This window comes from Acinonyx jubatus, chromosome E2, assembly GCF_027475565.1.
Source record: "Acinonyx jubatus isolate Ajub_Pintada_27869175 chromosome E2, VMU_Ajub_asm_v1.0, whole genome shotgun sequence".
In the NCBI taxonomy this organism is placed as follows: domain Eukaryota; kingdom Metazoa; phylum Chordata; class Mammalia; order Carnivora; family Felidae; genus Acinonyx; species Acinonyx jubatus.
The window spans coordinates 54,718,446-54,735,200 of record NC_069396.1 but is presented as its reverse complement, the minus strand read 5'-3'; the positions used below and the strand labels follow the sequence as shown (position 1 = coordinate 54,735,200).

Sequence of the window (16,755 nt, the reverse complement as noted above, 5' to 3'; positions counted from 1 at the left end):
TACCATATGGCCCAGCGATGTCCTTAAAACCATATATTTTATCCCTGTGCATATCTATCCCCTGATCTCCCATAACCACATTCCATGCTCTCTGCACCCCATTCTCCTGTACTCCCTTTCCCAGTGCTCTATTTCTAACACAGCTCACAGACCCCACACAGTGAAAGTTTCTCACCACACTCCACACCTCAAGTGGCAAAGCTCTGAGCACTGTTTAAATGTTGAAGACATTAAATGTTGCCATTGTGGGCTTGGTGACAGGGAGTCTCAAAGGCATTTGGGATCCTCTTGTTTTGCCTCACAGGTCTGGAGATATGCATGAAACTTTTCTCTACAAACATGTTACTGGAATACATATCCACCTGGTGACTTAGTAACTGTGCACAAGTGAGGGGGACAGTGACATCTGTGTGGGTAGGTGCACTGTGTGTCAGAACGTAGACATGTGCATGAAGTCAGTGCATGTGTATGAGAAGGACTTATTTCAGTACACGTTTCAGCATGTTTCAGTCAGTGAGTGTGCATACGTGCATTTGTACATATGTCTGAGCCTCCACTGTGCGCATTTCTGTGGTTGATGAATGGGTTGTGAGCCATATGGCTGTTTTCCCTGATGTGGCAAGTAGGGTATGAGTAAAGAAAAATTCGTCTCTTACCAAGGGAGGTCAATGGATCAAAAGGAAAATAAGCAATTTAGTACAAAATTATGAAAATATATGTATTGACTTTTGAGGACAGATTAGCTGTTTCTTTGAAACCATCCCACCTCACCCTGCTTCTTCCAGTGGTGGACTTCTTCCCAGTTATACTGTTGCAGATGATCATGTACTTTCCATTAGGTAGATGCCCAGACAAACATGTGTGTTTTATTGTGAGAGAGTCCTGGGCAGAATCCAGGAAGTGACTTGTGTAGAGAAGAATTAGCCTAACCTAAGGGAGTTCTGGCGTTTGCCCTCTGCTACTGGAGTCGATCTCTAATCGTTTGAATCTCATGCCTGATAGGGGTGTCTTTGTTTGCTTGAAGGTTTGACCACCAGGCTATCTAACAATCAGGTTTAGGATGACCCTTTGGGCCCAAAGTACCATGTCAGTCTCTGGAAGGGCTAGAGGCTAAAGGTATCAGTTCACCTTGGGGACAGAATGGACAGTGAGGTCAGCCATGCAGAAGGTAAATGGTAGAGTTGTAGTAATACTGCTGGGCATCAAGGCTTGTGAGAGCCACACTCGCTGGCAATACCCCATGAGTGTTATCCCATATGGACCCCAGAAGGTAACACTCCATGACTCCAGACATTGGACAACAAGGGGATCCACACTGGGTACATTTCCTGGACTCTGCCCCATGTGTCTCTTCCCTGTCTAATGTTCACCTGTTCACTTTCCCTGTAATAAACCACAAGTCAGTAGAACTGCTCTCAGTGAGTTCTATGAGTCCTTCTAGAGAAGTATGGAAACTGAGCATGGTTTTCAGAAGATCCAAACTTACTCTTGGTGTCAGCACTGAGTGTGGTCTTGTGTGCACAGCAATCCCTTTAACTCCTCTGTTGAGATAAAACTCTCAGGGGGAAGGCAGGGTAGACGTACACAAAATGTTAGATTTCTCTGTTGCAAAATTTGAAGAATCATTTTGACTCTTATACTTTATGTTTCTTCTTTAATTAGAAATTAATTACATGAGGGGCGCCTGGGTGGCCCAGTCGGTTGAGCGTCCGACTTCGGCTCAGGTCATTATCTCGCGGTCTGTGGGTTCGAGCCCCAAGTCGGGCTCTGTGCTGACAGCTCAGAGCTTGGAGCCTGTTTCAGATTCTGTGTCTCCCTCTTTCTCTGACCCTCCCCTGTTCATGCTCTCTCTCTGTCTCAAAAATAAATAAATGTTAAAAAAAAAATTAATTACATGATCAGTGAGTGCCCTTAGGAAATTTCAGCATAAGGAAGTCTAGAGAACTCTGCTAAGCATTCACTATAGTTGAATGAAGAAAGTAGCTTTGGCTTCAATGACACTTCAGAGATGGATACAATCTGCCTGTGAAACCATCTGATCCTGGTGCTTTTACTTGTGGTGGACATTTCTTCAACATTTATTTCTATGGATTTTGTTTGTTTGTTTAGACTTACTAGCACAGATAGAATTGATATTGTTAAAGTATACTTTCCCAGAAATTTCTAGATCATTTCCAAATCCATTAGCATTTAGCTCTATTAATGTGCCCAATAATTTCTGAAGTAAATGAATGATATCAAGTTTTTGCTTTTACTCTTTTCTCATTAGAAAGCTTTTCAATTAGCTTGCCTGATATCACTTATCCCGAATACTTCAAAAATGGTGCAACTTAGGGATTGAAAATTAAGAATGGCATATATTTGGTGTAGCGCTTCTCAAGGAAGCAGTGAATCCAGTGAGATATACCTGCTTGGCTGCCAGTCCCCCATGAGTCAAACTTCAGTAATTCCTGCTCCTTTCCTAGGAGACCCTGCCTGCCACAGGGATCATCAAAAATGAAGAGGCTCTCTCAAACACTCCAGTGGTCTATTTGAAGATACTCAGAAGGAACTTTTAATTGGTCTTTATAATTGGCAACTGGGAAACAACTTATTCATGAGTGTCCTCAGCTGCATACGGCTGAACTGTCATTGTGTGTACAGGAGAAATGATAATTACACTTCCAGGGGACTTGAGGTCACAGACTCACAGACCTTTATCTGAGTCTGGCTGCCTCCTGTCCACATGTCCTGGCTGTTGTGATTCACGCAGAGCCAACAGTCCTGACAACAGGGAAGAGTCCAGTGAGTACTTCTACTTCCGTCTGAGAGGCACAGTTTACAAGGAAATGTAGTCTGAGTAAGTACCTGTGTGTCCAGAAGGATTATCTTGTGGCAGGAATAGATCCAATGTCAAAGCTAGAGAAAGGGGAGGAAGACTTCCTCAGTTGTGAGCTGAGCAAGTGAAGACAGATTCCCGATGACTCTTAAAATAATGTAATGATATCCTCACCGAGGATGACTGTTGGTGAGGAATACCAGTGATAATAAAATGGGTTTTCTTAGCCAACGAAAGACTTTAGTTAAGAAACTGATGTTTTGCCCACATGTCCTTACATGAACCACAGCCGACATTCACTGTATTATGAGTGATGTGCTCATAATGCCTTTAGGCAAATAATGAAGAGTCGGATGGAACTTTAAGAATAACTTCACATTGTGCAGAAACCATCTAAGTGACTTTATTTCTAGAATAAACCAAGCATGTGTAAAAAGTCTAGCTCTGGGTTTGTGATGCTGGTACTTCTATCTGCTCCTGCTTCTTCAAGTCTCTGGCACTCCCACAGAAGCAAACCAACAAACTGGCTGTTGATGTCAAAACCTTCAACGAACCTTTTGTTCACAGGAATGACTGTTGCTATAATTTAAGGGAAAATGTACTGAATGATACAATAGCTTCCATGGATTTGGCAATAGCAATCATCTTCTCATCACAGATGATAGTTGGAATCCTGGGAAACTGCTCTCTTCTTTTCCATTATCTCTTCCATTACCACACTGAAGGGAGGTTGAGACCCACAGATTTGATTCTCAAGCAACTGATTATAGCCAACTCCCTATCGATGTTCTCAAAAGGAGTCCCCCATACACTGAATGCTTTTGGGCTGGAATATTTCTTCCATAATTTGGGATGCAGACTTCTTTTGTATGTTCAGAGAGTGGGCAGGGGGGTGTCCATTAGCAGCATCTGCCTCTTGAGTGTCTTCCAGACCATCATGATCAGCCCCATGAACTCCTGGTGGAAGGATCTTAAAGTCAAAGCTCCAAAGTATGTTGGTTTCTCCATTACCCTCTGCTGGATCACACACATCATGGTAAATTTTATCATTCCTGTTTATGGGTTGTATGTGTCTGAGAAACAGAGCAGCAAAAACATAACAAAGAAAAGGGATTATGGATACTGTTCTATTTCTGATCCTGAGACAATCACAGGGCCACTTTTTGTAGTACTGATAATATTCCCTGAAGTTTCACTTTCTGGGCTGATGATCTGGGCCAGCGGCTCCATGGTCTTCATCCTGAACAAACACAAGCAGCGCATCCAACACATTCACAGCACTGTTTCCCCCCGATCCTCTGCTGAGTCCAGAGCCATCCAGAGCACCCTTGTCCTGGTGAGCACCTTTGTGTCTTTCTACTTCCTCTCCTCCATCTTTCATGTTGGCATTGCTCTTATTTATAATCCCACTCGGTGGTTAGTAAACACCTCTGCCCTAACTTCTATGTGTTTTCCAACTTTCAGTCCCTTTCTGATCATGACACGAAACTCCACAGTACCCAGGCTCTGCTTTCCTCACATAAGAAACACAAAATCTCCTAACCTTACCAAAAAATGTAAAGTGTGTGTTTTTGCACAGAATTCAGTTTTTTATTTTCCTAAGACTTGAAAAGTCAATATAGCATTGTTTTAAAAATCACTTTCTAGTTTCTCCATTTGCTTTTGAAAGAGAGAGAGAGAGAGAGAGAGAGAGAGAGAGAGAGAGAGAGAGCGCCAGTACAAGTGAGGGAGGGGCAAGGAGAGAGGGAGAGAGAGAATCCCAAGCCAGAAGCAGGCTCTGCACTGTCAGCACAGAGCCTGATCCAGGGCTCAAACTCACAAACCATGAGATCATGACTTGAGGTGAAATCAAGATGCTCAACAGACTGAGTCACCCAGGCACCCCAAAAAGTCAATACAGCATCGTAAAGCATAGCTGCATGTCTTTCTATGGTGGACCCTATGTAGGAACACGTTAACATTATTTGTTCTTCCAATCAATGAGTGTAGAATGTCTTTCCTTTTCTTTGTGCCATCTTCTATTCTTTCATCAATGTTTTACAGTTTTCAGAGTGCAAGACTTTTTTGCCTCTGGTTAGGTTTATTTGTAGGTGTCTTATTAGTTTGGGTACAATTGTAAATGGGAATGTTTTCATTTTTAAAGTTTGTATTTAATGGGACACATGGGTGGCTCAGTTAAGCCTCTGACTCTTGATTTTGGCTCGGGTCATGATCTCGTGGTTCATTTGATCGAACCCCACATCAGGCTTTGTGCTGTCACCAGGAAAACTGCTTGGGATTCTCTCTCTCATGCTCTCCCTTTCTGCCCCTTCCCCACTTGTGTTTGGTCACATGTGTAGCTTGCTCTCTCTCTCTCTCAAAATAAATAAATGAAACTTTAAAGTTTGTATTTAACTTCCAGTTAGTTAACATACAGTGCAATATTAGTTTCAGGTGTACAATATACTGATTCAACACTTCCATACAATACCCGGTACTGATCACAAAATTGCATACCTTGCTCCCCATCACCTATTTAACCCATCCCCCTCCCACTTCCCCCTGGTAACCATCAGTTTTTCTCAATAATTAAGAATCTGTTTCTTGGTGTACTCCTCTCTCTCTTTTTCCCCCTTTTGCTCACTTATTTTGTTTCTTCAATTCCACATACAAGAGGCAGTTGGGTGGCTCAGCTGACTGAGCCTCAGGCTCTTGATATTGACTCAGGACATGATCTCACAGTTCGTGAATTCAAGGCCCATGTCGGGTTCTGTGCTGATAGAGGGGAGCCTGCTAGAATACTCTCTCTCTCTGACCGTTCCCTACTTACACACTTTGTCCCTCTCTCAAAATAAATTAATAAACTTAAAAAACACTATTAAAATTCCACATCAAAGTGAAATAATATGGTATTTGTCTTTCTCTAAATACCTTATTTCATTTAGAACAATACTCTCTAGAGGCATCCATGTTGCGGCAAATGGCAAGATTTCATTCTTTTTTATGGCTAAATAATATACATATCTTTTTTATCCACGCATCCGATGATGGACATTTTGGCTGTTTCCATAATTTGGTAATTGTTGACAATGCTGTTATAAACATTGAGGTGCATGGAATCCTTTGAATTAATATTTTTATATTCTTTTTTTTTTTTTTATTCTTTGAGTAAACACCTAGTGGTGCAATTGCAGGGTCGTAGCTAGAGACGAGGGAAATTGTTTGCTTAAGTTCTCTTTCCGCTGTTTCATTATTCATGTATATAAAAAGGCAACAGATTTCTACACATTGATTTTGTAACCTGCAACATTACCAAATTCATTTATCACTTCTAGTAATTTTTTGGTGGAGTCTACCATATGATACACACATATACACACAGAGAATGGAATATAAATAGCCTTCTATAACAACGAAATTATGGTAGAGGCTACAACCTGGATGAACCTGAAAGACATGCTATATCCAGTCAGACACAAAAGGATAAATAAGGTATGATTCCACTTAAACAAAGTACCTAGAGATACCAAATTTATAGACACACAGTAAAATCATGCTTGTTGGCAACTGGGGGAGGGAAGATGGGAAATTATTGCTTAAAGGGTATGGAGTTTTAGATTGAGATGATTTTAAAATGCTGGAAATGGATACTGATGATGATGGCACAATACAGGAATACCACTGAAGTATACAATTAAATATGGTAAAAGTGTTACATATATTTTATGTTATGTATATTTTACCATAATAAAAAAGGCACAAAACCACAATGAGATACCCCATTATACCTACTACAATGAGCATTATTTAAAAAAACAACTTGGGGCGCCTGGGTGGCTCAGTCGTTTAAGCGTCTAACTTCGGCTCAGGTCATGATCTCGCAGTCCATGAGTTCGAGCCCCACGTCGGGCTCTGTGCTGACCGCTCAGAGCCTGGAGCCTGTTTCGGATTCTGTGTCTCCCTCTCTCTCTGACCCTCCCCCGTTCATGCTTTGTCTCTCTCTGTCTCAAAAATAAATAAACGTTAAAAAAAATTCTTTAAAAAAACAACTTAAAGATAACACATGTTGGTGAGGATGTAGAGAAAATGGAACCCTCATATGTTACCAGAAGGATGGAAAATGGTGCAGCCACTATGGAAAATGCAGTGGCAGTTACTCTGTAAGTTAAACAAGGACTTACCAGGTGACCCAGAAATTCCACTCCTATGTATGTAAGTCTAAAGAAATGAAGGGGTCAAGGGGGTCAAAGATACAAACTTCCAGGTATAAAATAAATAAGACATTGAAATGTAATATATCACATGGTGACTATGGTTAACAACACCATATGGCTTATTTTAAAGTGGTTAAGGAGCACCTGGGTGGCTCACTCTGTGGAGCACCCGACTTTGGCTCAGGTCATGATCTTGCAGTTCTTGGGTTCAAGCCCACCATCAGGCTCTCTGCTATCACCAAGGAGCCCACTTCGGATCCTCTGTCCCCTCTCTCTCCTCCCTCCCCCACTAACCCTCTCTCTCTCTCTAAAATAAATAAAACATTAAGAAAAATATTAAAGTGGCTAAGAGACTAGATCTTAGAAGTTCTCATCACACACACACACTCACACACACTCACATACACACACACACACACACACAAAATCTGAAACTATTATAATGGTATATGTCAATTATTATTCAGTATAAAAGAGAATTGAAATAAAAGTTCCAAAAGAGATATACAAACATGTTCACAGCTGCACTATTCAGAAAAGCCAAAGGAGGAAACAAAATGTGTAAACATACAATGAGAATATTGTTCAGCCATTAGAAGGACTGAAATACTGACATATAGCACAACATGCATCAACCCTGAAAACACTATGCTAAGGGAAAGACACCAGAAGCTAAAGGCCACATATTATGTGATTCCATTTATAGGAAATATGCAAAAGAGTCAAATTCAAACAGATGGACAACACATCAGTAGTTCCCACAATGTGGGAGGTCGGAATGTGCGTGAATGGCTAATGGGTGGCGGATGTCCTCTTGCAGAGATCAAAATGTCAGGGACGGAGGAGCTTGGGAACTCATGACAGCGTAGGAGGAGATCACCACATCCCACATTTACAACTAGACAACATGCACATCCAGGTCAATATATCAGAGAGCGATCCAAAGACTGGCAGAGCAATCTCCACAAGTAAACACAAAGAAGGTACATTTGAAAGACTAGGAAGGTCACAAAGGCAGAAGGAGGCTGCCGACAGAACAGAGTGAGCTCCGCTCACAGGGAGGACAGAGAAACAGGCCCTCACACTGGCGTGTTCACATCGGTCAGACTAATCCCTATAACGTTTGGCTTTAAAAACCAGAGGGGCTGAATTCTGTGAGTTTGTAAAACCCAGTGGGACGTGAAGGCTGGAGCTTACACAGTCAGCTCACTCAGCCCTGGGTGAGCTGGGGGGTGAGTAATGGCTGAGTCCCAGCCATTAAACAGATAGCAGCTTGCACAGAGAGGCACACGAACATGGCAGTTTACCCATTGCCAGGGGAAAAGGGAGGCAGATCCGTTCATAGTGATTTCAGAGCAGGTCGGGGGACTTCTTTAAACATGAGGTAGCTGGCAGCTGTCATTTTCCTCTCCCACCCACCAGTTAAACACAGAGCCACCCGCAGGAAGCAGGGCTGCACAGACACTTGTAACCTCAGCCAAGGGCTCAGGGCAAATTTTGTTAAAGTTGCCCACAGATCCACTCAGAGGCAGCACCCAGTCACACACCCTCAGTCACTGTCCCACACTGGAACCACCCCCCTGTGCCCGACAGTGCTGGTACACAGCCTCCAGCTGTCACGGTGCTCAGTGGGACCTGACATAGGACTGGAGGCCCAGGGCAAATTTGCTACCACCGGTGCCTGGCTCCCAAATTCCCTGGCAGGCACTTCCCCTCACAACTGGCCTCCAGGGCCCCACTAACACCACAGAGAGCAAGTACAGTCCACAACAGGCAGAGAGTCAGTGCCCACAACCACACGGAAAGGAAAAGTGAACCAGACACAACAGCAGGGGGTCAGCGATACGCATAAGATACTCTCCCAAAGTGCCAGGTTCTGGTTAGGAGAGGACACTGCACCATGGGCAAACTCCAGAATCTCCTCTTCATACGTCACTACTTTCAAGAGCAGAAGACACAGTTGACTTTCCTAACACACAGAAACAGACACAGAGAGGCAGTAAAATGATGAGACAGAGATAACTATCGCAAACAATATAACAGGACAGGCCACCGCCAGAGATCTAAGCAAAACAGATACAAGTAACATACCTGATAGAGAATTGAAATCAATGGTCATAAGAATACTCACCGGACTTGAGAAAGACCGGAAGACACGAGTGAGACCCTTAATCCGTATTGAAAGAACAACACAGCAGGGACAAAGGGCTCAATAAACACATGAGAGGGGCACCTGGGTGGCTCAGTCAGTTGAGCATCTGACTTCGGCTCAGTTGATGAGTTCGAGCCCCGCATCAGGCTCTGTGCTGACAGCTCAGAGCCTAGAGCCTGTTTCGGATTCTGTGTCTCCCTCTCTCTGACCCTCCCCTGGTTCATGCTCTGTCTCTGTCTCAAAAATAAATAAACATTAAAAAAAATTTTTAATAAAAATAAACACATGAGAAACACATCTGGTGGAAGGAATAGCAGGATTGAAGAAGCAGTGACCTAGTGACCTAGAATTAGTGACCTAGAAGACAGAGTAATGAAAAGTAAAGCTGAACAAAAGAGACAAAAAGATTTATACAAAACAAGAGCAGACTTAGGAACTCAGTGACTCCTTCAAACATAATAATATTTGTATTACAGGACTCCCAGAAGAAGACAGAAAAGGGAGCAGAAAATTTATTTGAAGAAATAATTACTGAGCATTTCCCTAATCTGAGGAAGGAGAGAGACATCCAGGTCCAGGAGGCACAGGGAACTCTCATCAAAATGAATAAAATCAGGGGGGAGTGGGTGGCTCAGTTGGTTAAGCGTCTGACTCTTGACCTTGGTGCAGTTCATGATATCACAATTCATGGGGTCGAGCCCCACATCGAGCTCCTTGCTGAGGGCATGGAGCCTTCTTGGGATTCTGTTTCTCCCTTTCTCTGCACCTCACTTGCTCTCTCTTGGTCTCTCTCTCAATATAAATGAAGAAACTTTTCAAAAAGTCAATAAAAGCAGATCCACCCCAAGACCTGTTGTAATTAAATTTGCAAAACATACTGATAAAGAAAGAAATCTTATCTAAAGGGCCACAAGACAAAAGAAGTCATTAACTTATGAAAGGTAACCCATAAGGCAGCAGGAGATTTTTCAACAGAAATTTGGCAAGCCAGAAGGGAGTGGCCTGATGCATTTAAAGTGCTGATTTGCAAAGTCCACAGCCAAAAATATTCTATTAAAAAGGCTATCATTCAGAATAAAAGGAGAGACAGTTTCCCAGACAAACACAAACTAAAGGAATTTGTGACCATTAAACCAGTGTCCTGCAAAAAATATAAAAGGGGAACACTGAGAGCAATGGAGAGATCCTAAGTGACAGTATAAACGTAGGGAGCACAAAAGCAGTAAAAATGAATATTTCTGTAAAAAGTCAATCAAAAAACTCACAAACAAATTGATATAAATATAATAACATATGCCTAAAATCTGGGGAGGACATAAGAAAAGGAGCAGGGGCATCTGGGGCTTGACAATAGTCTATTTATTGAACAAAATTCCGAGTACACAACTGTGATCACTTTGTGAACTTTCCTTGAGCTACATACTTATTACCAGTGATTGTGCCTTTATATTTTTTAAAAGATTTTTTTGTAATTTTTTAGAGAAACAGAGAAAGAGACAGACAGACAGATGGAACTCACAAGCCAGGGAGAGGGCCAGAGGCAGAGAGAGAGAGAGAGAGAGAGACAGAGAATCCCAAGGAGGATCCCCACTCAGTGTGGAGCTCAGTGGGGGACTTGATCCCATAACCCTGGGATCAGGACCTGAGCCAAAATCAAGAGTCGGACACTCTACCGACTGAGCCACCCAGACACCCCAGGCCTTTGTATTTTTCAAATGAATCTCACCATTCAAAAAAGATGGGATATGCTAAATAGAACAGTGTTGTTCTACTGGAAAGGCAGTGTTGCACACTACATAATGCAATGACATTGTGCTTAGCTTTTAAATGTATGCTAAAATTTCTAGGTAAAACTAAGGAGCAATGTTACAACAATGATACAACTTCCCAAAGAGTACCCAATTATTGTATAGAATTATAACGTCAAATTATATTTAAAAATTCATACAAAAACACAGATGAAAAGAGAAAATAAACCCCATTGAAACCAAATGTCAAACTGTTATATTAACCTTAAATAGACTAATTTATCCCTTTATTTTATTTCACAGAAAATACTCATTTATTGGAAAATAATGTTTGTTTCATGATGAGAGTCAAAAAATAACACCATAAGCAACGTAAAACCTCTGGTGCTGCTTCTGTAAGGAAACAGCTGAGAGGCTTCTGTGTCACTTTGGGAGCAGACCATCCTCAGGATCTCTGCGCTCCTGTGACAGCTGTGACACAGCATATATGGGCGGTATGTGGCTCCGGTCCTGCTGGAGGCCCAAGGAGCCTACATGGTCCACACAAGATCCTCTGGCCAACAGCATCACAGAGAATTTGAGGGCAGCAGGGAACCACTTCTGAGAAGGGACAGCAGGGGACAGCCTTGTCCCGCCTAACACTGGAGTGTAGACCAGTCTCTTAGACTCATGGTCCTGCTGGAGGAGTGGATGCCCACTGGCCTCGTGCTCAGTTTGTTGTCCAAATGTCTCAGCCAACAAAAACCTGAGACTCTTCCCAGGACAACTTGACCCACCAATTCTCACTGGTGTGGCCAAAGACAAGAAGGAAGTATCTGTGGTCTCAGCCCCTAAAGGCTGCTGGCTGAATCTTTGCACTTCAAATCCTGTCCGTACTGGAGAAAGCAGCCAGGGTGAGCACCTCACGCAGTAGTTTGGAACCACAGAAGAAGAGCAAGATGCTGTTCATGATGCCTTCCAGGAGGAGCATAGAGGTCTCTAGTTCACATAAATAGAATGGATCCATGTCCCTCCCTTTCAAATGGCTCTCCCTTCAGGGCTCCCAATGGAGTGGAAGTCTCCACCATAAACTATTCTCTTCACTTTGGAGACTCAAGTGTGCACCTCCAAAAACTCTTTCTTGCCATTGTCAAATCACCTTCACAAAGGAGAGAAATTTTTCTTCTCCAGATGCCAATTCCATGGAACTCCTGGCTTTGAAGATTGTCACAATCACCTGACAATGGAAAAGAATCAGCTAGGGGCGCCTGGGTGGCTCAGTCGGTTAAGCGTCCGACTTCAATTCAGGTCACGATCTCGCGGTCCCTGAGTTCGAGCCCCGCGTCGGGCTCTGGGCTGATGGCTCAGAGCCTGGAGCTTGCTTCAGATTCTGTGTCTCCCTCTCTCTCTGCCCCTCCCCCGTTCATGCTCTGTCTCTCTCTGTCTCAAAAATAAATAAACGTTAAAAAAAAAAAAAGAATCAAGAATCAGCTAAAATGTAATTCTATGCTGTCCACTACCCTCTCCAGTCCAACCTGTCCATTTCTCCCTGAAAATGCTCCCACAAGCTCACCTCCCATGCTCCCAAACATCATACTTCACATGACTGACTCCTGCCCCTCTGGTATGACATGTACACAATTATACCTGGCTCCCCAAAGCTTTACTTGCTGACTTTATTTTCCCTCCAGCACTATTCTCTGCAGTGTCACTGATGACCTGGTCCATTTTCATGCTCTTTCTGGTTTTATTTTTAAGATTAAATTTTTTTTTAAGTAACTCTACAAACAACATGGGGATCAAACTTAAACCCTGAGATCAAGAGTCACACACTCCACTGACTGAGCCAGCCAGGCACCCATTCATGCTCCTGTCCTTATAATTCCATGCCTACTTCACTTCTGGGAAATTTACTGTGACAAATTTAATGGACACGCTCAAAGCCTTCTCAATGATATCCGGATTGTTTCAGGACCCGGATATTACACTGCATAATTTCTGAACTCTTTCACTGCAAGCGTTTAGCACAACTTCAATCACATGAATACTTAAAGATAACTATGTTTCATTACAAATACTATTGCAACTTATTGCTTAATTGAAGAAGATGCTCAATATGTAATGTTTACCATTCTCGGGTTAGCCTCTCATCATTGTACTGGGGACTCTGAGAGTGAGGAATGAATACCAAATGAGTATCACCGAAACACTTACAATTTACATCTTACTCATAGAATGAGGAGACTTTATATTCTTTGTCCAGGAGAAGCAAACTGTGGATACCCTGGGGTCACGACTCATGAGCAGAAAGGGGCTGATAGATGGGAAACAGAGAGTGAATCCTGAAGCAGTGATCCAGAGAACCCAGCTGGGATTTTCAAAAAGACCCAAAATAATATTAAAGATAGAAGAAAAGGTGTTTAAGCAGACAAAGGGGCTCATCAGGAGAAAAATGGTTTTGGTGCCTGTGGACACAGGGGATGATGTGGCAGAGACATTGGTCTGATGAATCTGTTGGACCTCCTGCTTGTGCCATGATGAAAACCATGCAGCCGCTGGCCCAGAGCACAAGCCCCAAATGTAACACATCAGGGAATGATAACGCTGCATACAATGAGTCCCCAGCTTTGTCACAACAAACAGCTGAACAGTATCCAAACATTTTCCTGTTTGTGATGTTTTTGTTGCTCAAAGTATGGGATACTACTCAAAAATATGGGATACAGCGTGTTTACCAGTATTTGCAAGACTCAGCACAGGACAAGTGAAGGGACAAGGCACTTGAGAGCTTTCCCTTAAGCGCTGCCCATCTGGAGTTCCAGGCGCTGATCGTGATGGCCTGAAAGACACTTGAGAGGCAGGTCGCACCAATGGACACACCCCTGGCTACTCCCTGAACATAAGGGAAAAATTTACATCCAAAATCACTGAACATGTTATACCACCCAAAAGATGGCACTGTATGGTATATTCCAAGAGAGAACGGGACCACAATGTTGGCTACAATTAGCTTCTTGAAAACCAAATCTGTGGGCCTTGGCCTACACCCAGTGAAAGAAAGGAGGTCACAGTGGTAAAGAAGAGAGAAGTTCCCCAGGATTCCAAGCACAGTCTGCACTAAGATCACTCCTACTGCCAGATCCCTGGTGGCCATGCTGTGTGTCCTCAGTGACTGATATTGTCTTCTGGGCTAGAGGATCCTGTGTGGGAATAAGAGGCAGGGGCCACATGAATCATGTCAGCTGAAATCCAATATTCTCCACTCACCAACACTTCCTACTTTCAAATAATTACTTAAAGTTCTTCAGTCATTTGAGGTCTTCCAAGAGATGCATGAACAATCATTACAGAAGTATGTGTGAATCACTGTTATAACGACCACCCAGATGGTCACTTCTGATTTCTCACAAATACATGAGACAGGCATCATTGCAATCCTTGGAAAGATGAGGACCACAAAAGCAGAGACGTTAAGTGCTCTCTCTGAATTTATTCACAATTGAGGGGCAGAGTAGGAATTGGAACCTGGGGGGCCGGTAACAGTTAGTGTATTTAATCCATAATATACAAAAATACTACTTAGCTGGGTTCTTCAAATAAACCAGATCTAAATTAGTTTTATGTCTGCACATGGTCATTTCAATTTATAATGGTGTTATTTTATTTTAAATTTTTGACAAGTTTCCACTTATTTATGAAGTATTTTTCAATAGGTAAACATTAACTGTAAATCCCACCCTAGAAAACTCAGTAAACTGTAGATGCACAGACTGTGGAACTACAACGCTGCAGGTTCCTGCCCCGTGACAACCTGGAATTAATGAATGTGAGAGGGCTCAATATTGGAAACGCAACAGAAAGAATCATTTGCTTTCATTCCAAAAACAAAAGTGCAATACCACAAGACATAGGAGCTCTGTAAGTACTGTCTGATTAAACTGTGTGCATTAGAAACAAAATTAGTACTGTCTCCAATGTATACACACACACACACGCACAATTAATGCCTGAGTTAAATAAAATTAGTAGCAATATAGCAAGCTTTGTGAAAGATACTGAAATACAAGACACATGGAAAAAGATGTTAAGGCAAGAACTTGGTATATTGTATAAGTGAAATAATCTGGAATCTGGATTGGTATTATATTATGTTGGTATTATAATAATATTTAAAATTCATGTTTTATTTTAGAGCGAGAAAGAGAGCATATGTGTGGGAAAGAGGGCAAAGGGTGAGAGACACAGAGAGAACCTTAAACACGCCCCATGCTCAGCACCAAACTCAATGCGTGGCACCATCCATGACCCTAGGATCATGACCTGAACTGAAACCAGGAGTCAGACAATCAACCAACTGAGCTACTCAGCTGCCCCAAGATTATAATATTTTGAGGCAGCAGAAGTATCACAAGATGCATTTGAGCCTAAAAATCTTGCCCTGAAACCTAAGTTATATTTTACTTAAAAGTTGTTTCCCTGACATCACTGGGAAAAGGCTGTCCATAATCAATTGAGATACAATTCTTTAATCTTTTAAGGCATCACAGATGTAGACTTAGAGAAAACATTTCAACTCTAGCAACTGTGATCAGATACACTTTTTCTGCACAAAACCAGATTATCACTATACATGCATCCAACTATTTAGTACAAATATGGATGTGTTGTAAGTGCACCTTAAAACCTGACAATTATGCCTACAGTTCATTAAAATAGACTGAACAACATACTGATTCCACAAATACAGCCCTTAAGCACATTAAAAATCAGACTTCATGACCATTTGGGTGAAACCACATACTCACTGTCAGTGAGGATTACACTACATGCCTTAGGAGCCATCAGGGTTGGGTGTAGGTCTAGGACCCCATCTCTCTATACGAGCTCAGCTCCTGGCTCAGGAGGTAATCCAGCTTCCCATGTGGCTTTGGCACTGAGCCAGATTCAAACGCAGAACACCCCCTTTGTTCAATGTGGTCACTTACCTGGACTCCTGACACAGTTCCTTCCCTTACAGAGTCTACCTCTCAGATGAACACAGAGAAAACCCACCTACTTCTTCCTGCTGCCTGCATGATGGGCTCTGTGTGATGGTCAGAGAAGTGAGTGCGTGTGCAAGATGGGCAGCTGGGCCCTGAGATGTGTTTATGACTGTGTGACAGCCCCCTCCACTCACAATGGCAATTAGCATTTCACCTGAAGCGGTACTGACAGTGACAGGCTTGGGACCTGAGAATATTTTTGCAAACTTTCTCCCCACTGGCCAGTTACCAAGAACCACTACAAATTTCTAGCTAGCACCTCTAGAAACCACTGGTGTGTGGGAAAGGACGCAAAGTCTGAAAGAAAGAAGAAGCCTGGGCAGGAGGGCACCATGGGCCCAGAACAGAGAGCGCTGGACAGGAGAGCGGGCATGAGTGAGACACGGAGTCCAGGTCAAGGGCTGGGGTGACAGGGTTGAGAGAGAGAAGTAAAGGTTTTAAGTTATAAACACATGGCCTCTCAGGGGGAAGAAAGGACATGGCATCTGACCTGGTAATCAGTATTAGTCTGAGAAAGACTTTTTTTTTTTTAAGTTTATTTATTTATTTTTTTAATTTTTTAAACTTTTTTTAATTTATTTTTGAGACAGAGAGAGACACAGCATGAACAGGGGAGGGGCAGAGAGAGAGGGAGACACAGAATTGGAAGCAGGCTCCAGGCTCTGAGCCATCAGCCCAGAGGCCGACAGGGGGCTCGAACTCACAGACCGCGAGATCGTGACCTGAGCTGAAGTCGGACGCTTAACCGACTGAGCCACCCAGGCGCCCCATTAAGTTTATTTATTTTTAGAGAGGGAGAAAGCAAGCAAGTTGGGGAGGACCA

General features: G+C 42.7%; 1 protein-coding gene and 1 pseudogene across 1 annotated transcript; one reads left to right on the top strand and one right to left on the bottom strand.

The window, feature by feature from the left end:
• Positions 1-1,159: 1,159 nt before the first annotated feature.
• LOC106972975 (vomeronasal type-1 receptor 4-like) lies at positions 1,160-11,824 on the top strand. Its single transcript, XM_053210104.1, has 3 exons — positions 1,160-1,270; positions 3,261-4,374; positions 11,646-11,824. Exons 1-3 carry the CDS (start codon positions 1,160-1,162, stop codon positions 11,822-11,824), a joined length of 1,404 nt encoding a protein of 467 aa, XP_053066079.1.
• A 581-nt stretch (positions 11,825-12,405) lies between these two features.
• On the bottom strand, positions 12,406-15,734 carry LOC128313281 (vomeronasal type-1 receptor 4-like; annotated as a pseudogene).
• Between the last annotated feature and the right edge of the window lie 1,021 nt (positions 15,735-16,755).

What these genes read in the sequence shown, in the direction of transcription:
- LOC106972975 (XM_053210104.1), top strand. Translation starts at nt 1,160, where the DNA reads ATGCAGAAGGTAAATGGTAGAGTTGTAGTAATACTGCTGGGCATCAAG. An exon ending in TCCCATATGGACCCCAGAAG is followed by an intron (nt 1,271 to 3,260) that starts GTAACACTCCAT and finishes TAAAAAGTCTAG; the next exon opens with CTCTGGGTTTGTGATGCTGG. An exon ending in TCCTAACCTTACCAAAAAAT is followed by an intron (nt 4,375 to 11,645) that starts GTAAAGTGTGTG and finishes CAAATGTCTCAG; the next exon opens with CCAACAAAAACCTGAGACTC.